General features: G+C 57.8%; 1 protein-coding gene across 6 annotated transcripts in view; it reads left to right on the top strand.

Annotated features, from left to right (window-relative positions):
• The first annotated feature begins 13,620 nt into the window (after nt 1-13,620).
• AGAP1 (ArfGAP with GTPase domain, ankyrin repeat and PH domain 1) overlaps nt 13,621-26,339 on the top strand; it is a 527,130-nt gene continuing 514,411 nt past the window's right edge. For 2 of the 6 annotated variants that reach the window (XM_070071492.1, XM_070071493.1), the window contains exon 1: nt 13,773-14,410. In XM_070071492.1, coding sequence (XP_069927593.1) covers nt 14,248-14,410 — 163 coding nt within the window. In that variant the 5' untranslated portion in view covers nt 13,773-14,247. Of the gene's footprint in view, nt 14,411-26,339 lie in introns of all 6 variants that reach the window. The other 4 variants (XM_070071490.1, XM_070071487.1, XM_070071488.1 and 1 more) reach the window with 4 other exon arrangements.

Raw genomic sequence — 26,339 nt, 5'->3', positions numbered from 1 at the left:
TCCAACCCTATCGTTCCATAGGAGCCCCATAAAGCAAAGCAAAGCTGAAGTCCAGAGATGGTCCCGAAAGCATCCGACAGAGAAAAGCCAAGTTGGCAAACGTTACAGAAGCTCCGTGGAGCTGCCTCCACACAGCCGTTCTGAAGCCGTTTCTCAGTTTGCAGGATCCGGCGGGCGATTATCCAATTTCTAAAGCGTCTGTAAACGACTCATTTGCCTCTGATTTCTCAGTGTCGGCTTTATTAGCCGGAGCGATGTGTGTGAGAGCAGCTTTTAATCAGTTCGCAGAGTGTGTGTCAGCAAATTAATCTCCCTTTTAGGAGAGAAGAACTCAGACGCCGAGAACGATCCGGGGCTTCGCACTTGATACACAGAAGGAGAGTGCAGAGCGGTGAGAGCGTGTGTCGCTCTAAATACCCGCCTCAGAGGCTGCTCGGCCCGGGGAGGACGTGCGAACGCCAGACCCGGGCCCCACAGCTGACACCAGCAGGCACCAGCGTTCTCTCTCGACAGCAGAAGGTGGCTTGCAGGCCGTGTTGAAAGGCTGAGTCTTTGCCCACCGCTTGCATTTGAATCCAGGGAGACTGTGGGGGGCGGGGAGCAGCTGTGCTCCATCAGACAAGGGGCACAGCCCCTCCCTTCCTCTTCCTGAGTCCTGGGGCCAGCCCCGCCCCCTGCTCCTGCCTATGCTACCCCACAAGCCTTTGGGGTCAGTGGCCCTCTGACTTCCACTGCTGTCAGATTCAGCTTTGGGTAGCTTCACAGGCTGGGCTCAGCTCTGCTCTGGCGTCAGCTTCCAAGGGGACAGTGCCCGGCTGGACGTGTCGTGTCACCTGTGTGGCCTGTTTCCTCCTCGGGGTGTGGAGGGGAAGGTGAGGTCCCTTTCAGAGTGCATGTTCCATGATGTTCTTTTTTTTTTTTTTTAAGATTTATTTTATTTATTTGAAAGACAGAGTTACAGAGAGAGGTAGAGACAGAGAGGTCTTCCATCCGCTGGTTCACTCCCCAGTTGGCCGCAACTGCTGGAGCTGTGCTGGTCCGAAGCCAGGAGCCAGGAGATTCTTCTGGGTCTCCCACGTGGGTGCAGGGGTCCAAGCATTTGGGCCATCTTCCACTGCTATCCCAAGCCATAGCAGAGAGCTGGATTGGAAGAGGAGCAGCCAGGACTAGAACCAGTGCCCATATGGGATGCCGGCACTTCAGGCCAGGGTGTTAACCTACTATGCCACAGCGCCAGCCCCTCTCCCTCTTTCTTTGTAACTCTGCCTTTTAAGTAAATCAATAAATCTTTTTTTGAAGACATGTCTGTGAAGACCCAAACCCTTTTCCTGGGCCAGGCACTGCCTTGGGGCTGAGTTCTGGAACCAGGTAGTCCATGAACTTGACTGGCAAAGCACTCAGACTTCTCATTTCACTCAGACTAATTGAAATGTTGCATCTCCTGGCCGGCGCCGCGGCTCACTAGGCTAATCCTCCGCCTTGCGGCGCCGGCACACCAGGTTCTAGTTCCGGTCAGGGCGCCGGAGTCTGTCCCGGTTGCCCCTCTTCCAGGCCAGCTCTCTGCTGTGGCCCAGGAGTGCAGTGGAGGATGGCCCAAGTGCTTGGGCCCTGCACCCCATGGGAGACCAGGAGAAGCACCTGGCTCCTGTCTTTAGATCAGCGCAGTGCGCCAGCCACGGCAGCCAATGGAGGGTGAACCAACAGCAAAGGAAGACCTTTTTCTCTGTCTCTCTCTCTCACTGTCCACTCTGCCTGTCAAAAAAAAAAAAAAAAAAGAAGAAGAAAAGAAAAGAAATGTTGCGTCTCCTTCAGGAAGGTGGAGGACAAATCCCAGGACTCGCAGCATCTGGGACTGCTACCACATTTGGATATCGCAAATATCTCACAACATTGTTCAAAATTACAGTAATGAGTAGACTATCTGTTACCTCTTGTTAATTAATCTGTTAATAAAGAAGCACATATATTCTTGTATTGCACCGTTAAGTATCTTGAAAATTGCATTTTAATGTAACTGGTTTCCTTCCTAATCCCATGTATTTCATTGACTAGATTCTAAAACATTAAATTAAATCCCTGCTTTAAATTAAAATGAGGAAGCCCATGGTGCTCGAATTTTCCACAGACAGGCTGGTTTCTGGTTAGTCTGTCACTAAGAATTTGTAGGTGTGGGTATATCCAAAGGACGCCCTGTGATGCATTTCGTTGAAATATGCAAAATGCGTGCCCATCTCTATTGCACGCTCAGCGTGCCATCGGCAGAACAAAGGCCCCCCAAAGATGTCCACGTGCTAACTCCTAGCACCTGTGAAAATTGACCATGGGACTACGCAGATCTGATTATACTAGGATCTCGAGATGGGGGATTTGCCCAGATTACCCCAGGGGCTCGGGGGCATTGCTGGTGAAAGAGGGAGGCTGGAGGCACAGAGAGAGATTGCAAGATGCTTGGAGCAGGCAGCAGGGCCTTGAGACCAGGAACACAGGTGGCCCCTAAAAGCTGTGCAGCTCCAGGGAGCCCTTTGTCCCCTCAAGCCCCCAGAGAGGAGCCCTGGCTCTCCGGCATCTTCATTGTATCTCTGTCAGGACTCCCTGCCTTGCAGATCTGTAAGAGAATAAAGATGTGTTCTTTAAGTCGCTAGGCTTGTGATGCTGTGTTACCCCGAGGGAGGCTGCTGCACTGTGGGGACTCCAGGACACGGCGGGAGGCAGGAGGGAGTTCTGCTCCACCCTTGTCCTCGGAGAAGCTGTGCACCCTCCCCGCTTCACCCATAGACAGGCTTCCTGGAGCCATGGTTACCCCTGGACAGTGCCGGCTCCTCCACCTGTGATGCCCCGATATCCTGTCCAGCCCATTCTACCCACTGGTAGGGATGATCTCCCAACCTGTGTGGGAGTCATCACCCGTACAGCTCAGCTCTGGGGAACGCTCCTTCAGGTAGGAAAAATGTGGCAGTTGACTGATTTTTCCTACCCTGCACCCTTATCCAAAGTGGAAAGCTGCGTATCATAGAGTGTCATGTTTGGGGTGAATTCCTCCCTGAAATTCAAGAGGGTAGACGCTGTGGAACAGGGGACACCTGCCCTCAGGAGTGAGGAGGGTAAGGGAAGGGGTAGGGAGCTGGGGCCCATGGGAAAAGACCAGATGTGGGATGAGCACAACCAATCAGAGACCAGGTGTGAGACAGCCATGACCAGAAATCAAGTATAACATGGCCATGACCAGAGACCAGGCATGAGATGGCCACAACCAGAGACCAGGCGTGAGACAGCCATGACCAGTGAGCAAGTGTGAGACGGCCATGACCAGAGACCAGGCATAACACAGCCATGACCAGTGAGCAGGTATGAGAATGCCATGACCAGAGACCAGGTGTGAGATGGCCATGACCAGAGACCAGGCATGAGACAGCCATGACCAGAGACCAGGCATAACACAGCCATGACCAGAGACCAGGCGTGAGACAACTGTGACCAGCCAGAGACCAGGCATAACATGACCATGACCTGTGAATTTTCAGTAAAAATGGTGTCCGGTGTTCAGTTTTCCTTTACCCCATCCCATGAGCTCTAATTCACACCTTCCCACCTTTTGTCGACCCTAAAGCCTTCTGAATGACCTCAGGACCTGCACCCCACTGTAGAGACATTTGGAAGATTAGAATTTGCATGTGGGGCGCCCATATTTCACACGAGTGCCTGCGTCTTCCCAGCTCCACTTTGATTCCAGCTTCCTGCTAATGCAGACCCCGGGAGGCAACGTGTAGGTGATGGCTCAAGTGGTTGGCTCCCTGCCACCCACGTGGAAGCCTGGATCGGGTTCCTGGCTTTGACCTGGCCAAGCCCCAGCTGTGACATTTGAGGAATGAGCCAGCAGCTGGGAGCTCTCTGTCTTTCCTGTCTCTTTCTCCAATTACCCTCTGCCTCTCAAATGGAACTTTTATTTTTTTAAAAGATTTATTTATTTATTTGAATGACAGAGTCACACAGAGATCGGAGAGGCACAGAGAGAGAAAGAGGTCTTCTGTCTGCTGGCTCACTCTCCAATCAGCTGCAACAGCTGGAGCCACACTGATCCGAAACCAGGAACCAGGAGCTTCTTCTGGGTCTCCCACATGGGTGCAGGGGCCAAGGACTTGGGCCATCTTCCACTCCTTTCCCAGGCCATAGCAGAGAGCTGGATAGGAAGCAGAGCAGCCGGGACTCAAACCAGCACCCATATGGGATGCCGGCACTGGAGGTGGCGGCTTTACCTGCTGTGCCACAGAGCCAGCCCCCTCAAATGGAACTTTTAAAAACTCAGACTTCAATCAGGAATTATTTGCATTTGTAGTGAGATTTCAATAATCTTAATAAAAGCCATATATAGTCTATTACATCAATTTTAGTGATATCCAATAAATGTGAGATTCCTTTATAAACTAACTTTAAGCCAAATAGTACAATTGCTCATTTAGCTTACATACCAGGAAGATGCTCTTTTTATTTAAAAAAAAAAAAAAAGATTTATTTATATATCTGAAAGTCAGACTTACAGAGAGAGAGAGGGAGAGACAGAGAGAGGTCTTTCACTCCCAGATGGCCGTAACAGCCAGGGCAGGGCTAGGCCGAAGTCAGGAGCCCTGAACTCCATCTGGGTCTCCCATGTGGGTGCAGGCGCCCAAGGACTTGGGCCACCTTCCACTGCTTTCCCAGGCCATCAGCAGGGAGCTGGATTGGAAGTGGAGCAGCCGGGTCTCGATTGGACACCCATATATGGGATGCTGGTGTTGCCGGCAGTGGCTTTACCCATTATAGCACAGTGCCGGCCTGGGGAAGAGGTCATTTTTATTTTTTTATTTTTAATTTATTTTATTTTTATTTCATTTTAAGATGTATTTATTATTTGAAAGTCAGAGTTACACAGAGAGAGAAGGAGAGACAGAGAGAGAGAGAGAGAGAGAGAGATAGGCCTTCCTCCATCTACTGTTTTACTACTCAGTTGGCTGCAACGGCTGGAGCTGTGCTGATCTGAAGCCAGGAGCCAGGAGCTTCTTCTGGGTCTCCCACACAGGTGCAGGGGCCCAAGGACGTGGGCCATCTTGTACTGCTTTCCTAGGCCATAGCAGAGAGTTGGATTGGAAATGGAGCAGCCGGGTCTCAAATGGGTGCCCATATGGGATGCTGGCACTGCAGGCGGCGGCTTTACCCGCTACACCACAACACCGGCCCCAAGATATTCTTTTTAATCCTACAAATAAGCCCTGACCTAAAAATGTCAATGCAAAGAAATGAAAGCAGAAAACCTTTTTTTTAATGATTTATTTATTTATTGAAAGGCAGAGCTACAGAGAAGCAGAGGCAGAGAGAGAGCGAGAGGTCTTCCATCTGCTGGTTCAATTCCCAGATGGCTGCAATGGCCGGAGCTGCGCTAATTCACAGCCAGGAGCCAGGAGCTTCTTTCAGGTCTCCCACATGGGTGCAGGGGCCCAAGCACTTGGGCCATCTTCTACTGCTTTCCCAGGCCATAGCAGAGAGCTGGATCGGAAGTGGAGCAGCCAGGATGCAAATGGTGCCCATATGGGATGCCAGTGCTGCAGGAGGCGGCTTTACCCACTGTGCCACAGCACCGGCCCCAGCAGGAAACCTTTACAACTGTGTTCATCTGTGTTTCTGTTTCCCATGACAGTGGAGCGTGTGCGTGGGGTCCTGTGCCGGGACTCGGACCCTGTTGGTGGCCCATCAGGTTACACGGAGCTTGTGAGTTCCCAGGGGGTGTGAACGGGTTGGAGGCTGGTTCTGGCCATCTAATGTCTCCTTTGACTTTTTCTCCAGTTAAGTGCAGACGTGGGTTTAAAGGCAGCTGTGATGGCACTGGATAAACTCAGACAGTAGAGGCTTAAGGGATAGTGGCGATGGATCTTACATGTGTCACAGGCACAACAGCGCCCTCCCCACCAAAGACGTGCACGTCCTCGCCCCTGGAACCCTGGGATATGGTACCTTACGTGGCAGGGGGAGGAAGGTTGCAGGTGCACTTGAGGACGCCATTCAGATGACCTTGAAGCAGTAGCTTGCTCTGGACTATCCGGGAGGCTCCACAGAAAGCATGCAGCCCTGCAAACAACTCGGGGTTAGCCTGCGGAGCCCTGAGCCAGACTTCCGACCTTCACAACCTGAGGATGTACCTTTGTGTTTAAGCCACTCACCTCATTGGGATCAATGGAAAACTAAGCCACTGAGGTGCTTGCAATGCCGGCACCCTGTATCAGGCATCACTTTGAGTTCATCCTGCCCTGCTTCTGACCAGCCCCCTGCTGCTGAGAAAACAGCAGGAGAGGACCCAGGCCCTGGGTGCCTGAGACCCACACAGGAGAGCAGGATGGAGTTTCCAGCTCCTGGCTTTGGCCTGGACCAATCCTGGCCATTGCAGCCATTTTGGGGAGTGAAGCAGTGGATGGAAGATCTCTCTCTCTCTCTCTTCCTTTTCTCTCTGTCACTCTGCCTTTTAAATAAATAGATAAAAATTTTATTTTAAAAAAGAAAACTAAAACACTGTGCATCCCTGCCCACAGGTAGAAAACAGGACCTGCCTCTCTGTCGCTTCCCATGAAGAAGTGCAGCAAAACACTTAGAGCCTGGGAAGGTTGACCCTAGCTCTTGAGGCAGGAATGACTGCTGACTGCATGCGTCAGGTGGTGGAATCTGTCCCTTGCAGGTAGAAAACCCCCCAGCTTTCCACCGCCTGACTAGCCTGTGGTTGACAAGGCACAGGCACACCTGTCTCGTCCGATACGCACCACCACCTTGGAAGACGTCACTGAACTCTGCAGTGGGCCAATCAACTGAGTGAGGAGTGTGATTGCAACCTACGGCTCGCTTGCGTGGCCCAAGATGGTGCGGCAGACGGGACTAGGAGCCTGCTCTGCACTGCCCCCCAGGGTCTGGAGAATCCACCCACACTTTGCCCTGCACCACTACGGAGCCCTCCTGCTGTGTGTAGGGTGCACTTCCCTTCCCCAGGCTCTGGGCTCAGTCTTGTGCCTGGCTTTGACCAAGGAGACATCAGTAAACATGTGGGTGACACGTGGAATGCACTAGCTCCCCCGGGCTGTTCTCTCACACGTCCGCCATCATTAAGAGATGGACAGGCCCGGTCTAGTCCAGCAGTGGGTGGAGGAGAACGTGAACTCCACGGACTGAATGTCTCAGCAGAGCCCAGCCTCCATCTGCTGCTTTCTGCTGATCCAGAACCGTGAGCCTAATAAAGGCTTGACGTCATGTGCTGCTGAGAGTCAGTGTCCGTTTTGTGGCATTTTTGTGGGCAAAGCTAACTGATGCAGGTGGCTTTGATAACTATCAATCCTTGAAGGCTCAAACTATGAAGGCGCAAACACACTTGGGGGGCTCTGGTCTTCCCTGTGTCCCAGGAGAGGAGACAAACAGGGGAGAGGGGTATTTTATCCTTGGCACTTCCTGAATTCTTCTGTCTCCTCTCCTGCCCCCCACGACCCTAACCCGCCTTTGCCAGGCATCCAAAGCCTTTGAGACCCTAGAGCCCACCTTCCCCACCCACTGCTGGGAGAATGGAGACCTGCGGATGGCGGCAAGGTCTGCCTGTTACAGTCCTTGCGATGTCAACTACACATCTCTGGGGCTCATGGTGAAGGGAGAGAGCGCACAGGAATCAGCTCCAGCCCAGGCAAATGTGTGACGCACACAGAAGTCCAGAGATACACGAGGCTTTCTGTGGGGAGCAACTCGGACTAGACTAAGTTACTGGAATTAAGACTTATTCTATGCATCTGCTCTCCCACAATATGGCGCTGGGAGAGGAGTAAAAACAACTTTTACACAGCTGCCTCCAGTTCAACCAGTAACCTGCAGGAGCTGATCCCGCTCCTGATTGGAGGAGAGCAGCGTACTCGGCGTGTGGGTAGCAGAGTTGGGATTGGTGGAAGAGGACTATAAAGGAGGAGAGAGACAACATGCACCAGGAACATCTATCTGAAGGAACACCTGAGCAGCCCCCGAGAGAGCCGGCCGGCGGTGTGCCGCTCCCCCGCGGAAGTGGGGAAAGTGGCAGGGGGAACCGCCCTTCCACGGAGGTGGAAGGGTCGGTAGCCAACCCGGGAAGAACCAGCAGCAAACCCGGGGAAGGCCAAGCAGACAAAAGAACAGCGCAGGGTCTTGTGTCGTTCCTCCACGAAGAGGGGGAGCGACAGCTTTCTCCAGTTTCTAAACCACCCCTTAGAGGGCTGCACTGGGGAGCGGTGGGTTACCCCACTGCTTGGACACCTGAATCCCATATCAGAGTGCCCGCTGCTCCAGTCCAGCTTCTTGCTAATGCACCTGGGAGGCAGTGGGTGATGAGCCTAGTACTTGGGTTCCAGCCTCCAACGTGGGTGACCAGGTCGTGATTCCTGGCTCCTGGCTGCAGCCTGGCCCAGCCCTTGCTGTTGCGGACATTTGGGGAGTGGACCAGCAGATGGAAGATCTCTCTCTTTCTCTGTGTCTCCCTGCTTCTCTCTCTCACTTTGCCTTTGTGATAAATAAATTCATCTTTAAAAATTAAATAAAAGGTTTCTTAGAGACACTGAGGTGGATTGGCTGTGGGCTGTGGGGGGGCAGTGCTGCAGCTTTGGGGGGTGGGGGCATTTTGTTGTTTGGCGTGGTGGCTGTGAAATTACTCCTGGGGAGGACAGGACACACACCGCTGTCCTTTAGGAGACCATACATAACTGTGGCTGGACACTAGCAGAATAGCCCTTAATTCACATCTTAAAAATTACTCACTGTAATTATTTGAAAGGAAGAGAAAGAGAGAGAGGGAGAGGGAAGAGGGGGAGGGAGGGAGGGAGGGAGGGAGAGAGAGAGAGAGAGAGAGAGAGAGGCATTCCCATCCTCTGTTCAGTCTTCAAAGGCCTGCAACAGCTGGGGCTGGGCAGGATAAAACTGTGAACCGGGAACTCAGTCCAGCTCTCCCACACGAGTGGCAGGAACCCTGCTGCCTCCCAGGGTGCACTTCTTCAGGAAGCTGGAGTCGGGAATGGAGTTGGAACTTGATTGAACCCAGCACGCCAGCGTGGGTATCCCAAGAGGCATCTAAGCTGCTGCATCAAATATCCACCCCATATCACACTTTTTTTTTTTTTTGACAGGCAGAGTGGACAGTGAGAGAGAGAGACAGAGAGAAAGGGCTTCCTTTTTCCGTTGGTTCACCCCTCAATGGCCGTTGCGGCCGGCGTACTGCACTGATCCAAAGCCAGGAGCCAGGTGCTTCTCCTGGTCTCCCATGGGGTGCAGAGCCCAAGCACTTGGGCCATCCTCCACTGCACTCCTGGGCCACAGCAGAGAGCTGGCCTGGAAGAGGAGCAACCGGGACAGAATCCGGCGCCTCAACCGGGACTAGAACCCGGTGTGCTGGTGCTGCAGGCGGAGGATTAGCCTAGTGAGCCACAGCGCCAGCCCCAGATCACACTTCTAATCAGTACCAGAACAGTTTGTGTAGCTCACACGTTGAAGGCCATGCACGTGAGCTCCATGGAGGGTTGCAGACTCATCCTAGGCAGGCAATCCTGGAACACAGCACCTGGTGTGGGTCAGCAATAAAGGGGCTCATAGAAACTTGCAGAATGTCCAGGCAAGTGGTGGGACGAATGGATGTATGGAGGAGTGGTGTGAGCACGCAGACGTTCAGCCTTCCACACCGCTAGTGACAGGACAGGTTCTCCACTTTGGGCATCAGCTTTCTCCAGCAGCAGGGCTTCCACACAACTTGCAGTGCCCTAAAGGATGGCCACAGAAAACGTGGCCAGAGTCTTGGCCAGGCTCACAGGACATGAATCTGCAGCCATCTCTTCGTGAGGACCACTGCATCCCCTGTGGCTGCAGAGGCTTCTGTTGGGCCCAGTAGCCCTTACTGAGTGTTTAATAATGCCAGGAAGGCGAGAGAGAAGCCCTCCCTGTAGGTGCCATCCTTCTCGTTCTTAATCACTGAGTGCTTGGTGCATTGCGATGCACCTGCAAAAGAGGTAGGTAGGGCCGCTGCCTTCCTGGCACTTACAAGGCAATGGGGGCAGCCGTTCTGGTGACGCTTATTGGGCACTTCCTGTGTACCAGGTGCTGTTACAGACAAAAATCCTGATCCTCATCGAGTTTTGCACGTTTTTGTGGGGAACACGGGCCATAACCAAGATAAGCACAGTGAGTTCATGGGGGGGGGGGCAGTGCTACGCAAAAACAAAGCAAGTGTTAGTTTCCTGCTAGTGCTATGACAAATTAGCACACGCTTGTGGCTGCGCCGTGGCTCACTAGGCTAATCCTCCGCCTGCGGCGCCGGCACACCGGGTTCTAGTCCCAGTGGGGGCGCTGGATTCTGTCCCGGTTGCCCCTCTTCCAGGCCAGCTCTCTGCTGTGGCCAGGGAGTGCAGTGGAGGATGGTCCAAGCGCTTGGGCCCTGCACCCCATGGGAGACCAGGAGAAGCACCTGGCTCCTGCCATCGGATCAGCGCAGTGCGCCAGCCACAGCGTGCCTGCCGCAGCAGCCATTGAGGGGTGAACCAATGGCAAAGGAAGACCTTTCTCTCTGTCTCTCTCTCTCTCACTGTCCACTCTGCTTGTCAAAAAAAAAAAAAAAAAAAAAGACACCAGCTCAGGGACTGCAGGTCGGGAGGTCAGAGTCCCAGGTGGGCTGATGGGCTGTGCTGCTTCAGGAGGTTCCAGGAGAGAATGCATTTCTGTGCCTTTTCCAGCTTCTGCAGGCTGCCTGCACGCCTTGGCTGATGCGCTCTCTCTCTCTCTCTCTCTCTCTCTCTCTCTCCCCCTCCCTCTCTCTCCCTGCACCCCTGCATCTGTCCTCACGCGTGCTTCTCTGACTCTGCCCAAGTTCCCACTGGGAACTCACGAGCTCTGTGTAACCTGATGGTTTACTCCGGTGGACCCGCCCAGATCACCTGGGACAATCTTTCCATCTTTACGTCCTTAACTCACTCCCATCTGCAGGGGCCAGCTGGTGGGGCCGGTTAAGCCACCTCCTGTGATGCTGGTGTCCCATGTGGGTGCTGGTTGGAGTCCTGGCCAGCCCAGCCCACTTCCAATCCAGCTCCCTGCTAATGAGCCTGGGAAAGCAGCAGAAGACGGCCCACGTACTTGGGACCCTGCACCCATGTGGGAGACCTGGATGGAGCTCCTGGCTCCTGGCTTTGGTCTGGCCATTTGGGGGAATTTACCAGGGGATGGAAGATTTCTCTCTCTCTTCCTCTGTGTGTGTGTGTGTGTGTGTACGCGCGTGTCCCTGAAACTCTGCCTTTCAAATCAATCGATCAATCTTGTCATGTGAGGAGACACGTTTAGTAGCTTCAGGGAGTAGGATGTGGGCATTTTCCACCACAGCAAGGAAGGAGACAGGATGAGGCCTCCCTTAGCTAAGGTGTCGGGGCCGGGGCTGGGGGGAGGACTCACTGAGAGGGTAGCGCAGGAGTGGACACATGGAGGAAGGGACCAAGCTGGCAGAGGTGCTGCGGGAACAGTCTTCCTGATGAGGGGACAGCAGTCACTAAACCTCAGGGGCAGCAGGGCTGGGTATCCAAGGAAGAGCCGGGAGGCCCGGCTGGTGCAGCCATGGGCTGAATCGCGTCCACCCAAACTCTACACTGACGTCCAGATCCCCAGTTTCTCAGAATGGGAATGCAGCTGGATGCAGGCCTTTAAAGAGGTGATTATGGTGGAACGAGGCCCCACACAGCTGGGGGCCTACATCTCTAAGAAGAGACTGAGATGCAGACACAGAGGAGAGACGGCACGGACAAGCCCAGCAGATGGGCGTCAGGAGGAGCCAACCCGTTCAGCGCCGCGACCCTGAACTTCCAGCCTCCAGAACCGTGAGCGGATGGTCGCCTGCTGGCCAAGTCACACGGCTGGGGGAGCAAGCCTGCGAGGGCCTGTCCACTGTGCGCACCTGGGAGCTGCCTAGTCTGGCCTGTCTCTCGTGGGCATGTGCAGGGCAGGCAGCCCGGGGCTCAGATGTGTCTCCTTGGGGAGCGGGGGGCAGGCAGCAGACTGGGGCTCTTGGTGCCCAGGCTGCATCTCCTAGGTTGCAGAGAGGTCAGGGTTTCACTGGGCCTCATGCTGGCCCGTGGGCCCTGGAGCTCCATGAACTGGCCAACAGCAAAGCAGACACTCCGGCTGCGGCTCCTCTATGCTCCGGACCCCGGGAGTCTCGCGGCTTCTGCCAGCACCCACAGCACCTGGGCAGGCTCACCTGCGAGGGGAAAAGCGGAGTGCTCCGCTCCCGATGGGCGCTCCTGGCTGATGCCCGTCAAGCTCTGGGAGCCGGGCCTCCTCCTCTGAGGAGTCACCAGGGGCCAGGTGAGGGACGTGCTAGCCCCCGGTGGGCAGCTGTGGGGCTCTGGACCCCCTGAAGATGGAGCCACACTATCTGGGAGAGAAGGGGCGAGATGGGGAAAGGACTCCAGGTTTTCAGCCTGAGCTGGAATGGGGTGGGAGGAGCTGGGAGAGGGGCAGCAGTGCTCAGCCTGAGCCAGGAGGGGCTGAAACCAGGATCCCCATTCAAGAGCGGAGGCAGATGTGGGCTTGTTAAGCCGGGGGCGGGGGAGGGGGGGGGTCTGGACTCAAGTTAAAAAGCGGAGGTTCATCGACCACAGTCATCAGGGAGCAGAGCAAACAAGCGAGAAGCAGCCTGCGGATGCGCCCCGGGAGCCCCCAGCTTTAGGGCTAGGGGAGCCAAAAGGAGCCGGAAAAGGCACCCAGAAACCAGAGAGCCCCGGGGAGAACGGGTGGAGGAGGAGGCGTGGCCGCGCAGCTTCGGTCCCGCGCTGGCGCTGAGCCCGCGGCGTTTCCCGGTGGTAGCCGCGAACTCTGCCCGGAGCCGGCGGCAAGACGGCTGCGCACGAAGGCCCGCGGGTGCCTGGGGTCGGGGCACCGCGAGGGCCTCCGTCAGGCCCCCTGGAAACCTGGGGGCGCCCCGCGGACCTAGCTGTGTGGCCAAAGGCCCCGAGCCCCGCGGGGCCGCGCGCTAGTGGGCCCCGGCCGCGAGTGGAGCCCTCGGCTGGCTGGGGCCGCCGCTGCAGTGCGGTCCGTGCGCGGGGTCCCAAGCTCGCCGTGCACAGCGCGTCCCCAAATTGTTTTCGATGGACAAGGACGCGCGAGCGGCCTCCGAGGGGGCTCCGCGGCGCCTCGCATCCCTGCCCAAACCCGCACGCACTCGCCCGCGGGAAGAAATCTCATTCCCGACAAGCGAGCAGCGCAGCCGCGTCCACAGTGTCCCCGCGGGGCAGGCAGGCAGCTGGGGAGCGGCGGGGGCTCCGCACCAGCTCCGGGGACCCTGGCGCGCCGCCTCCCCGCCAGCGCGGGGCTGACACGAGCGGGGCGCGCGCGGGTGCGCCCGCGGGAGAGCTCGGCGCCCCGCACCGCAGGCTCCGCGCGCGCCCCCTCTCCGCGGCCCGGCTCGGGCGCAGCCGCGGCGCGGACTACAAGTCCCAGGAAGCCCCGAGGCGGCGCGGGGCGGGGTCTGGCGCAATTCCCCGGGATCCGGCGCGCTGGGAAGCGCCGAGGAGGACGCAGCGGCGGCGGCGGCGGCGGCGGCAGCGGCCGGAGGGCGGCGAGCGCGCGGGCGGGGGCGGGGCGGACGTGGGCCGGGGCCCTGCGTGCCGGGGAGGGGGCCGGCCGGGCAGGCGGGCGGCTGGCGGCGCGCAGAGCGGTCTCCGCGGCTCGCACGGCGCCTGGCGCGCAGCGGACTCGGCGCTCTGGGGGCCCCCGGCGCGCCGGGGGGCGCAGCACACCGCGCGCGGACCCACGCCGCGGCCGGGCGCTCGGGGCGGCGCGGCCACTGCCCGGGGGCGGCCCTGGGCCCCGGCGCTCGCGGTGCGGCGCCCGCCCGGGCTTTCATGGCTGCTCGGCCGGGCAGCAGCGCCTAGGGCTGGAAGGCGCCCGAGCGAGCCTCCTCCCGGGCCGGCCGCGCCCGCCGCGGCGCGCTCCATGGGGCCGCGCTCTCCCCGGGCGGCCCGCTGACCCGGGGCGCCGGGGCCCGCTCATCGCCGGCCGCGCGTCCCGGCCATGAACTGAGCCCGCGGGCCGGCCCCGCGCCTGCTCCGCCTGCGCCTTTCTTCTCGCGCCTGCTCCGCCCGCCGCCGGCGGGCCCGGCTCCCCGGGGGCTGCGGCGGCCAGGGCTCGGCGGCCCGCGGGCCCCGGGGCGCGGGGCGGCGGCGGCGGCGGGGGGCGCGCGACTCCGGGCGCGGCGCCTGCACCATGAACTACCAGCAGCAGCTGGCCAACTCGGCTGCCATCCGGGCCGAGATCCAGCGCTTCGAGTCCGTGCACCCCAACATCTACTCCATCTACGAGCTGCTGGAACGCGTGGAGGAGCCGGTGCTGCAGAACCAGATCCGGGAGCACGTGATCGCCATCGAAGGTGAGGGCCGGGACGGCGCGGTGGGGAGCGCGCGGGGGCCGCTCGCCGGTGCCCCTGCCCCCCGGGCCGCGCGCCGGGCCGGGGCAGGCGGGTTGGTCAGCGTCCTCTTGATTATGGCCGGTGCAGTCTCTCGGGTGAGAAGGTGTCTGGGTGCCTGAGTGCGGCTGGAGGGGGTCGGCGCCGCCCCACCCGTGACGGGTGACCAGGCCGGGGCCCGAGCGCCTTGCTGGACGTTAGGACGCGTGCAGAGAAACGCTGCTGCTGGAGGTGAGTCCGGCCAGCGTGTTGGGGCGGAGCGGAGCTGTCCCCCGGGGCCTGACTGCCTGCCGGGGCAGGTGGGAGCTGTGGAACTTAGCTGGTGTGGAGAGGCAGCATCGTGTCCAGGGCCGGTCACACGCTGGCCTCCGCGGTGTGTTTTGTACCCAGAGTCCTGGGTCATGGGAGCAGCAGCCGGCCTGGAGGGCAGGGGATCCCCCGGCTGAGGGGTCTCGCTCTGCCATGCCTGTGTGAGGTGTCGTGGGTTGGTAGCTTTCCTCCGGGCCACGGCAGCACGTCCAGCAGCTGTGGCCCTGCAGGGGATGCTCAGCGGCCTTTCCTCTCTCTCTCTCTCTCTCTCTCTCTCTCTGCCTCGCCGGTGCCTCTCCTGAGCTTCACGTATTTTCCCTGCTTTGTCCCTTTGGTCCTACCAGGACCCACCTGGGGAGCAGGTGGCGCGTCGGAGGCCGGTGTGCAGTCCCCCAGTGGTGTGTGGGCCTCCGTGGCTGCTGGCCAGTGCTGAGAGCCAGCCGGCAGGGTGGCTGGCTGGTACGGCGGTCTGTCCCGCCTCTTCTGACAGCCGCCGAGGCTGATCCGGGGCCGGCAGGGGTGGGTGGTGAGGCTGGCTCTGGGCAAGGTGCCACTCCCCTCCTCGTGTGAGTGGGGGCACTGGCTCCCCCCGAAAGGCTTTGCTTTGGCACCTCGCTGCAGTCTGAACTACTCACCCGGAGTGTTTTGGTTTGGAACATGGCCAGAAGGTGGAGAAGGTGAATGTTGGTGTTTGGTAGCCCCGTGGGCTTGAACCGTGTCTCCGGCAGGCTGGCCGTGGCCGACTGTGTCCACGGGAGAGCGAGTGGTGGGGGACATCGCGGCAAGCTGACGACGGCCTGGCTCTCAGTGCTCCCCGCGGCCCCATACGCATCTGGCTGTCCCATTGGCAGCTGGAAGATGCTTCCGGATTCCTCAAGGAGCTGGGGCCTGTGTGCCTGGGGCAAGGCTTGGGGTGGGAGGCCAAGGCTCCTGATCCGCGTCCCAGGCTCGGTGGCTGTGTGAGCGGCGAGAGGTGCACTGGGTTGTTTGTGCCGGCTCTCACCAGCTCTCTGGCTGCACGCGCAGCAGTCTGATGAAACACCTTGAAGGCTGGTGCCAGGTACCAGGCACACCTGGCGAGAGCGCCTGGTTGCCGTGCAGACCTCTCGCGGAGTGATTCAGGCCGCCTCGTCATCGTCTCCTCGATCGGGGCCCGCAGCCCTCCCCGCAGAGCCGGTCGACTTTCTAGCAAGGGGATGTGGTTGCATTTCTCTTTCTTCCTTCTTTAAAAAAGAAATTGTGTGGTTCTTCAGTGATGGTTTTTTTTTTTTTTTTGATAGCTTGATTTGTGCGTTTACGGTATGAGATGTGAGGCCCTCAGTTGGGCTGGAATCCTTGTCGTTTTTGATGAGGCTCAGAATCGATGGGCAAATCCGTTTGGAGGTTTGAGGATGCTGTTACTCCTTGTTTTCCTGTTAGGAATGGGAATGTCTACTGTGTACGGCTGCAGTTACTGGAGAGGCTTAGGAAGCGCACAGGATTCTTCTGGTCTTTGCACCATTATCGACAGTGACACTTACCTTTCGAATGTGCAGGACCGGACCACAGATGAGCCTGGGCTCATGTCTCGTTACATAGCTGTAGCCATGTGGCGAGAAGGGGGCTGGCTTCTATTCTTCAGTTTGTGGTGGAGGCCGTAGGGGCTCGGAGAGGTCAGTGACCCTGAACGTCTGACTGAGGTCGCTCTGGGCCTGGGTTGAGCCACGGGGTCATTTGAACGGAGCCCAGGCCTCCGACCTCCCAGAGCAGTGCTGCTTCAGGCCCTCATGCCTCCGCCTTCTGACCAAGTTGAAGTCTGTTAAAATGAAGCCACCGCTGCCCGTGCCGGGTGTAAGATGTGGTTGTGACTTTGCCTACTCTGTTGACGTTTTGGAAACAGAGGGGGTTGCCCAGTCATGGCAAGCGGGCGTTTTTGGATGGGAAGAGAACCGAGCAGGAGGGATTTGTGCACCTGTGTGCTCGCCGACCCCGGGTCAGGAGCCGTCACCGAGCAGGTGCTCGGAACATCACCGAGGTGGGTGGAGGCCTGCAGGGCACATCAGCGAAACGTCCGTGTTTCTGGGCTTTGAAATATAACCGTTTCCGATGAGCTAAGTGTGAGTGCCTGGCAGCAAGTCCTTTAGGAGTCACTCTCCGTGGTAGAGCCCCTCTGGCCCCTGGCATCTGTGCGGACAGGTACAGAGCTGGGTCCCTCCCGCTGAGCGGCGAGTCCCGCTCAGTGTTTGTCTTGTTGGCCCAATATCCCAGCCTTGGGCCGTGCCACGGGTTGTTCCGGCTTGCTGTGTCTTTGGGGGATTCTGCTTTGGGGCGCGGCACAGCCTTGTCAGAGGGAAGGGTGTTGGGGCCAGTGCTCAACTCAGAGTGAGTCAGAGCGGGACCGGGTTGGGGGATCTCGGAAACAGTGCGCTGAACTGAACACATTTGCCCCAGGATTCCCCAGGGAGAACAAGCCGGCGATCCTGTTTGTCGGCCTGAAAGACGTGACGTCGGTTCCTCAGAAAAGGAGCCTGTGCTCGGGGAGGTGAATTTTCCCTCCGGATCTCTGGCTGCCTTGCTGGTCCTGGTCAGGTTTCTGGGGTGTCCCCGAGGGGCGCGGCGTGCTGTGAGATGCAGCCTGCATCGTCTCCACTGCTGCCCTGCCCAGAAATGAAGAACCTGGGGCTCGCCCTGCTTCCCGCCGGAGCGGCTTGGCTGGCTTTGCCCCCACTGGGGTCCCTTAAAAAAGTCTGTCTGGATGGAGTCGAGGTGAGTGGATCAGGCTGCCTTTCTTGTTCAGTAAAGCTTGCTCTTGTACCGCTGCAGCCCCTGGTAGCAAGTGCACACCGCAGTTCAGCATGAGGGTAGCCCGGCCAGCTCATGCAGGCAGGCAGGGACAGTCCTAGTTCCCGGGCAGCACCAGTGTGGCCTCTACCTGAGCAGGAGCCCTGAGCAGCCAGCCCAGGTGGCTGGCTGGAGGAAGCCCAGGCTGTGCCCTGGTCTGGCCCGACCCACGGTGGGGGCGCTGTGCCTTTTACTCCATGGGCACATTTGCACGGGGTGATCTGGGCTGTTGGAGATGTCAGCCCTGGCATGTGTAGGACCTGGGAGAACAGGGCTGGAAGCCCACTTAGCCCCGTGGTGCAGCTGCTCCGTGGAGTTTGTGCTGTTTAACCTGCAGATCTCCCCCAGTGTCCACTCAGTAAGGGAGATGGCAGCCCTGGGGCAGAAAGTATAGGCAGGCTGTCCTGTGGCAGTGAGCAGGGTCTGGAGCGCCTTGCGGATGGACGTGGAGCCCCGCCATTCACAGTGGCACAGTGGCGTGTGCAGACCTTCCCAGGCTGCTCAGGATGACGGGGCTTTGAGATGCCCTGAGTAACTGAGACTATCATGGTCCCGGAAAAGCTGCTTCCTGTGCCTAAACTTCTGTAGGTTTATTTTCATATAGAAATTTTGTGGGGCCGGCACTGTGGTGTAGTGGGTAAAGTCGCCACCTACAGTGCTGGCATCCTATATGGGCACCGGTTCGAGTCCCGGCTGCTCCACTTCCGATCCAGCTCTCTGCTATGGCCTGGGAAAGCAGTGGAAGATGGCCCAGGTCCTTGGGCCCCTGCACCCACGTGGGAGACCTTCTTGGAAGAAGCTCCAGGCTCCTGGCCTCAGATTGGCCCAGCTCCGGCCAATACTCCAATTAGGGAGTGAACCAGCAGATGGAAGACCTCTCTCTCTTTCTCTCTTTGTCTCTCTCTCTCTTCCTCTCCTTCTCTCTCTCTGTAACTCTGACTTTCAAATAAATAAATAAATCTTTAAAAAAAGAAATTTCTTTAGTCTGGTTGTTGCAAGTGTGTGAGTGTGGGGAAATAGGTCTCTCTTTCCTGCCGGGGATAAATGTCGTTTTCTGTCGCTGTCTGCTGTGTTGGTGCTGTTTCATGCTGTAATCAAGGGTCTCCTCCTTAAAAACAACATCGGCTGGCCCTGGGCCGCTCAGGGTGAATGCTCCTACCCTGCTGGCTCCCTCCGAGGGAGGCCCCCAAGCCGGTGTGCACTGCGTGTCCAGCTGCGTGCCTCTTGCTTGAGACAGGTGCACCTGCTCTCTGAGGTGCCCGGCCTGTGGCAGGGTCACCCACGCCAGGCCTTGACTGCATCCGCTGCTCCACTTGACTCACTTCCTTAGAGGGCAGGCGTCAGCTCTTGCTCATTTCGGATCCGTCTGAGGCCCAGCAGTTGTTTGCTGGCCGTTGGCCTTGCCCGGGCCCTCCTGCCCCTCACCGGGCATGTGAACAGTTTATCCTCAGGCAGACGGGAAGGTGTTTGGAAACTTGTCCCGTGTGCACACAGGTGAAGGGCTGGCACCTTTCGGATCTGGTGGGTTACCTGGAGGAGAACTAGTAACACGTGCTGCTTGGGCCGAGAGATTTCTCTAGGGGAAGGAAAAGATCTGTGTAAGTCTTGGTGACGTTTTCAAGTTTATCTGCAAAAGCCGTGTTGGATGCAAGTTAGTGTGAGATACGGAATCAATCTGAGAGGGACCAGTGAGTGACAGACAGGCTGTGACACTGAGAGCAGTGGTTCTCAAAGCCGAGTGCCAGCACAGAACATTGAGGGGTCCCCGCCAGCCCTCCCCGAGTAGCTGGTTGTGCAGGTCTGGAATGGGGCCCCGGGCGTGTGCATTTGTAGCAGGTGTTGGGGGACCCTGATGCTGTGGTCTGGGGACCACCCTTGGAGAAGGAAGCACACCTGTAGGGGAGGGCGTTCTCTGGCCTTGCTGAGACTTTTTTTTTTTTTTTTAAAGATTTATTTATTTATTTGCAAGAGAGAGAGAGTTATCTTCCCTGTGCTGGTTCACTCCCTGCAATGGCCAGGGCTGGGCCAGGCTGAAGCCAGGAGCCGGGAGCTTCCTCCAGGCCTCCCACGTGGGTGCAGGGCCCACTTTGGGCCATCTTCTGATGCCTTCCCAGGTGTAGCAGCAGGGAGCTGGGTCAGAGGTAGAGCAGCCAGGACACGAAACGGCGCCTGTATGGGATGCCGGCGTCGCAGATGGCAGTCTGGCCCCTGAGGCTCATTCGTGCGTACCGCGCCCACAGTCAGTGGACAGAAGGCCCTGTGGTTTTGGTGGGGTTGCTGTGAGGACACCCTGGGATCTGGCTGCTTCCTGGCACACAGTCTGCGTGTCTGGGAGTTCACGTTGTCTCCGTGCGACTGTGGAGGAGGAGCCCAGGGGCGCGGAGGGGCTGAGTTGCAGGGCAGTGGTGAACAGGGGGTGGACCTGGCCAGGATGGCCCAGCAGGAGGTGGAACCTGCTGCTGTCCCCGTCCTTCGAACCTCGGGCCGTGGTCCTGTGGATTTTCCTTGTGTCTGTTGGAGAGTGTTGGTTGTGTATTTAGCTGGGGGGTCCTCCGTCTTCACTCGCGGTGATCTGCCAGATGCATTGTGTTCTGAAGGGGTTTCTGTCAAAGAGGGGAGCTGTGTGTCCCTCGTGGCTTCAAAGAGCTATTGGAGGAGCCTGCAGGAAGTGACTCAGAAGGGACACAGGGCCAGCTGCAGGAGCCTTCAAAACAAAACCTGTAGCCCTGGGACGGCCACCTCTGCTTTTTTTTCTGTCCAAACCAGACTTTTTATTTTGTTATGCTGAAATCCCATCATTGCATCCTTTTTTACCTCCGTATACCCCGCAGGTGTTTATAGTGTCTCACTCTGGCTTGTTTTAACTACTCATTTGGCTTTGTCTCATGTTTCTAAACACTCGAGCAAGCCTCTGTCCCCCTCCCTGCCCCCTTCCCAATACTCCAGAACCTTCCCGTACCCTCGCTTAAGCGTGGAGTCTGGCAAAGCCGGATGAGGCTTAGTTATTTTTAAAATCCAGGGTTTGGGGTTCTGATCTGGTGCTTAGCTACATAATTCCTTCCCTTTGTTAAGTACCTTTCTCTGAGGAACAAAACGCACGGCACAGATGTTAATCTCTAATCTCTGCAGCATCTGTTGTTTTTGCTTGGGGGGGGGGGCTGTGAGTAAAAGGCTTTGTGTGCATGGCCTGTGCCCCCTCGCTCAGGGGGAATTCTGGTTCCTGCGTGGTAGTGTGGGAAGCCTGCACTTGGCCGTGCCTTTCCCAAGGTGCGGTGATGGCCCGTCCAGGGGCAGGGCTGCCGTTGTCCTTCGGGTCCCCTCCCTCCATGGAGGGGGTGCTGGAGTTCTCCACTCGCAGCTGACCGAGGCCGGGGAGGGGTGTGTGGGTATCTGGGTTGTGTCTGGGGACTGCAGGGCGGGGAGAGCAGATGCCACCGCAGGCAGGAGAGGCTCTGGGGTCCTGTGAATGCCCAGCCACATGGCCTGTTTGTGTGCATGGTTGGGACGTTTCCCACAAAGAGCGGACTAAATATAGGCTTGAGGGTGGGGACCAGGGCCCAGAGGGGGCCGTGGTGGCTCCAGTATTGTTTCTTCCACTGGCAATCGGTCCTCCCCCGGGCCGGAACAGGTGGCCACCCCCAAGCTCTCTGGGAACAGACTGGTGTTTTGTTTAACCAGGGGCTCATTTGCAAATTTCACACTTCTCCCGCTGTTTGGTGGGGATTGTCTTTTTTTGGGCTGCAATGTTGGAGTATTTGCACAGTGTTTCTACACAAGCAACTGTCTAAGCCCAAAACTGCTCCTGCCGCCTGGTTGTCATTAGCATCATGGTAGAAGTGCTTTTTCTTTCTTTCTTTTTTTTTAAAGGGTGGGAAACAGTTTTCCTGGACCAGAAGAATTGCAAATAATTACTGGCCCTGTTTGCAAACGACTCATGTTTGGTCTTAGAAATGTCAACATCCACCAGGCTCTGGCTGATAGAACCGTGTGGATTTCCAGCCTTGGGCTACCAGCTCCTGGTCTTAACATAACAATCCCTTTGGGAAGTGAGCTTGGGTTTTGGTGACTGGGTATGGACCATACCTGCCTGGAAGAGGCTGCAGACATTCTCCGTGAGTGCCTGTGCCAGTTCGCAAGACCGGTGGCAGTGAGTGGAAGAGTTTCTGCGTCTTACTCGGGGGCCTGGAAGCGCTCCGGGGGACTGGGCGTCATCCTCGCTGCTTGAGAGCTTTTGCGTTGACAAAGAAACTGCGGTGGAGCGAGCCGGGCGCCCTGCGCGTCCACACCGCTGCTGTGGACTTTCCAGGGAGGGCACTTCCGGGAGGCCTCCTGCCGCCAGCCCTGTGTTGTTTTCCAAGGCTGGCTGCCACTGTGAGCCGTGATCCTATCTGCTCCTGTTCTGTCCCTGCTCCTGTCACATGTCAGACGTTCCAGCTTGCGGGGTGGGGGTGGGGGTGGGGGAGGGTTGTGTTAATTTTGGTGACAACAGGCACGCAGGAGTCTGAGTGTCCATGCATTATTTGGAGTTTGGGTTTGGGGTTGAAACTGCTTTGAAGACCTTCATTTTTGGAAACTCTTTTCTGACATGTAACATCAAGAAAGAAAGGAGGTTTTTTTTTTTTTTTAATAATTATTTTATTTATTTGAAAGGCAGAGAGATCAATCTTCCATCTGCTGCTTTACTCCCCAAATGGTCTGATTGGCCGGGGCTGGGCCAGGTTGAAGCCAGGAGCTAGAAGATTCATCTGGGTCTCCCACGTGGGTGCTGGGACCCAAGGACTTGGACCAAATTCTGCTGCCTTCCCAGGCCATCAGCAGGGAGCTGCTGGGAAGTGGAGCAGCCGGGACTTGAACAGGTGGCCACGTGGGATGCCAGTGCTGCAGTAGCGATTTAACTCCCTGTGCTGCAGCGCAGGTCTCCAAGTTCTGCAGACTGACTGTGCACATCAGCAGCGTGGAGATCAGGACGGAGGGGTTAGGGTGGGTGTTGGATCTGGGACCCCCACATCCCACACTGGAGTCCTGGGTTCGAGTCCCAGCCCCAGCTTCCTGTGAATGGACACTCTGGAACCAGCAGTTCTTGGCAGTAGTTGGGCCCCTGCGCCCACGTGGGAGACCTGGGTTGCTCCTGGCTCCTGGCTTCAGCCTGGCCCAGCTCTGGCCCTGTGGGTGTTGGAGGAGTGGCGCAGCAGCTGGGAGATCTCTCTGTCTCTGTCTCTTTGCCTTTCAAGTAAATAAATGGATTTAGAGAAAGAAGAAACAAAACATGGGCGGCCCTGTGATTGCGTGTGGATGTCGCTGCTGTTTATCGGCTCTGCCGTGGACGGGTGTTTGTGTGGCTGCCTGGGTCCGGTGGTTGTAGCCGTGCTGGGCGCGTTCTGGTCTGAGCCCTTTGGCGTCTGCATGCCCCGTTGCTGTCAGGTTTGCGCTGCTGGCCTCTGAGGTCCCGCCCGTGTGTGGCTTTCTCTTGCTGGGTTGGACGTGACCTTGTGAAACCCGTCCAGCCCTCGGAGACCTCTCAGGGCCTCGGAGGGTGGTGCTTTCAGGGCTGGCTCCTGGGATTTTTATTCTTCCAGTTTGTTCGTAAACCAAGATGCGGATAGAGGGTTAATCCATTTGACGGCCAGTCCGTCCACTGCCCTGTGTGGGACGGGGCTGTGCACAGTCTTGGCTCCTTCTTAGTCGAATGACTGGGGCTCTGGGCACGGAGCTGCGTGCACAGTCCCCCTACAGGAAGTCCTTTTCCTCTTAAACAAGGACGGTCCTGTCGCCTGAGGCTGAGCCAGGGCCCCTCAGTCTCAGCTGGGCTGCACTCTGGCTGAGCCGGGCCACCCCAGATCCGCCTCACCGCTCTGCACTGGGTTCTGGGGCCCTCTGTGCTGTGGCCTGAACCCTTTTGGGGTCTGAATAGGTACAGATCAGCCCTCTTGATTTCTGTTGTTTGTAGCTGCAAGGCCCAAGACACAAAAGAAGAAAAGCAAAGCAAGTGTTGCCAGCTGTCTCTGCCTCTCCTGGGGTCATCGCCTTTGTTCCCGGGAGCGCCCATCCCCCTCGGAGGCCCGCGCCCAGCGGGGACAGGCCCGGGAAGGACGTGGCCCGCCGTGGACCTGCCATGGACCGCGGGCTGTGTGTGCGTGTGGGAACTTCCCCCGTGGCTTTGCAAAGACAAATATTTATCTTCAGGGATGGTGGAGGGAGGGCCGTGTTCATACACACTTTGTTTATGGTGGGAAGTGCTCACGTGAGAATCAATAGGCGAGATATTATCCAGCGTCTGCGGCAGGCAGAGATCAGGATGGGAAGCGGGGGGAACGGCACAGGGTGGGGGTGTCCGCCGGTACGGGGCGGTGGAGGGGTTGGGGTTCAGCGGGTGTTAGTGTGATAGGGTTGAGGGTGGCTTGGAGGCTGGGTAGGGTCAGGCCTGGGAGGGCTCTCAAGCCAGTGGGTGAGAGTAGTGGAGCGCCTGGAATGGACTGACTTTTTAATTTAATTTATTTGCAAGAGTAACAGAGAGAGAGAGGTCTTCCATCTACTGGTTCATTCCCCAGACGACCACAACGGCCAGAGCTGAGCCTATCAGAAGCCAGGAGCCAGGAGCTTCTTTCGGGTCTCCCATGCAGGTGTAGGGGCCCATACACTTGGGCCATCTTCCACTGCTTTCCCAGGCCATAGCAGAGAGCTGGATCGGAAGTGGAGCAGCCGGGTCTCAAACAGCGCCCGTATGGGATGCCGGCACTGCAGGCGGCAGCTTTATCTGCTATGCTGCAGTGCCAGCCCCCAGACTGACTGACTAAATTTTTTTTTTTTTTAGATTTCTTTATTTACTTGAGGTAGAGTTACAGACTACAGACAGACAGGGAGAGGCAGAGAGAGAGGTCTTCCATCTGCTGGTTCTCTCCCCAAATGGCTGCAATGGCTGGAGCTCGGCCAATCTGAAGCCAGGAGCCAGGAGCTTCTTCTGGGTCTCCCATGCAGATGCAGGGCCCAAGGACTTGGGCATCTTCTGCTGCTTTCCCAGGCCACAGCAGAGAGCTGGATCAGAAGTGGGGCAAACGGGACTAAAACCAGGGCCCTGGGATGCTGGCTGCAGGCGGACACTTAGCTCACTGTGCCACAGCGTCCGCCTCCCCCCACCTCCCTTTTTTTCTTTTTAGGCACAGACTTTCTTTGCCAGGGGAGAACTGGGGACAGGAGGCCGCAGTGATGGGGCCAGACCAGAGGGCAGGCTGGGAGCACCTGCACCTGGGCAGCGGGGACCGCGTGGGTGCTCGGCTGTGGCCGCGGGAACAGCGTCAGGTCAGTGCAGAGTAGGAAGGCAGAGATGGCCCCGGAGGTCACTGGGGGTTGGGCCGAGGCTGCTGTGAGTCTCAGGATGGAGGGCGGTGCGGAGGGGCTACGGCTTTACCCTGGGAACAAGGGACGGGGGCTGTGTTGTGCGGGAGATTCCGCCTTGATACGCCCTGAGATTGGAGGAAGGGAGGGCGTGGAAGTGGTTCTTTGGGAGGTGGGCCCTGGTCTGATGGGAGGGGCTTAGTCGTGTGGAGCAGGCCAAGAGGCAGGAGCGTCCTGGCCAGTGTTCAGGCTGCCGCCTCCGCTGCACCCGGGAGGGAGGCGTCAGTGTGTTGTGGGCGTGGCGAGGGTGGCTCCATCTCCAGGGGGTGAATCCGGTGATGGAGACTGTGCCACACACACCCTGGCCTTGATGGTCCTGAGGTCCTGCCTGTGTGGCCAGGCCGGCTCCCTGCCCAGTGTCCCCTTGCTGATCAGGGCATTCTCTGAGTATCTGTGTGTCTTTGTGGAACCAGGTCTTGGGACTGCAGGGTGCACGGGCCATTTGCTGTTTGAGTGGGCAGGTGCATGCCCGAGGGGCTGGCAGAGCCGAGGGGACAGTTGGGGGAGCCTTGTTTGTTTGTGCCCAGCACGCGGGACGCTGTGGCTCCGCAGTCCGGGGAGGCACCTCGCCACCTTGCTCAACAGGACTCTGAGATTCAGCTCTGCCCACTGTCTTCAGTCAATGTTTAAAAAAAAAAAAAAACATTTATTTATGTATTTGAAAGGCAGAGCTACAGAGGGTGAGGGACAGAGGAGGAGAGAGGAAGAGATCTTCCTCCCTCTGGCTCACTCTCCAGATGGCTGCAACGCAGAGCTGGGCTGGTCTGCAGCCAGGAGCCAGGAGCATCTTCCAGGTTCCCCACGCAGATGCAGGGGCCCAAGCACGTGGGTCATCTCCCGCTGCTTTCCCAGGCCATAAGCAGGGAGCTGGATTGGAAGTGGAGCAGCTGGGACTGGAACTGGCACCCATGTGGGATGCCGGCACCGCAGGCAGCAGACACCACAGTGCTGGCCTCTCCCCCAGGTTCCTCAGTCAGCGTTTACCTTTCTGAGTAAATGCTGGGAAATTAAAAATTATTATCTCTTTCTGCTGCTCATCTACTCTGCAAAGCTCCCTAAGCCCCAGGCTCTCTCCCCAAGCTCCTAGCTCCCTGGGAAGATCCCAGGGTGTGGCAGACTGGAGGGCAGGCGGCCCTGGCTTCTGTCAGCGCATCTTTGATGCCCCCGAGGCACCTGGGTGGGAGCTTGGCTTGGACCACCCCACTGTGCTGGCTCCTGACTGGCACAACAGAGTCCTTGTGTCTCCTGGGATGTGGGGCAGGCCATGGTGATGCCCGCGGGTGCTTCAGGTTGCATGATCCTACCTGGGTGGAGATCCGAGGAGGGGTCGTCGTATTCCTCCACGCACTGTGGCAGACCTGGGTGCATCGCT

Source organism: Oryctolagus cuniculus, chromosome 3 (genome assembly GCF_964237555.1).
Source record: "Oryctolagus cuniculus chromosome 3, mOryCun1.1, whole genome shotgun sequence".
Taxonomy (NCBI): domain Eukaryota; kingdom Metazoa; phylum Chordata; class Mammalia; order Lagomorpha; family Leporidae; genus Oryctolagus; species Oryctolagus cuniculus.
Note: the sequence above shows the minus strand (reverse complement) of the source record. Positions and strands in the feature narration are given on the sequence as shown.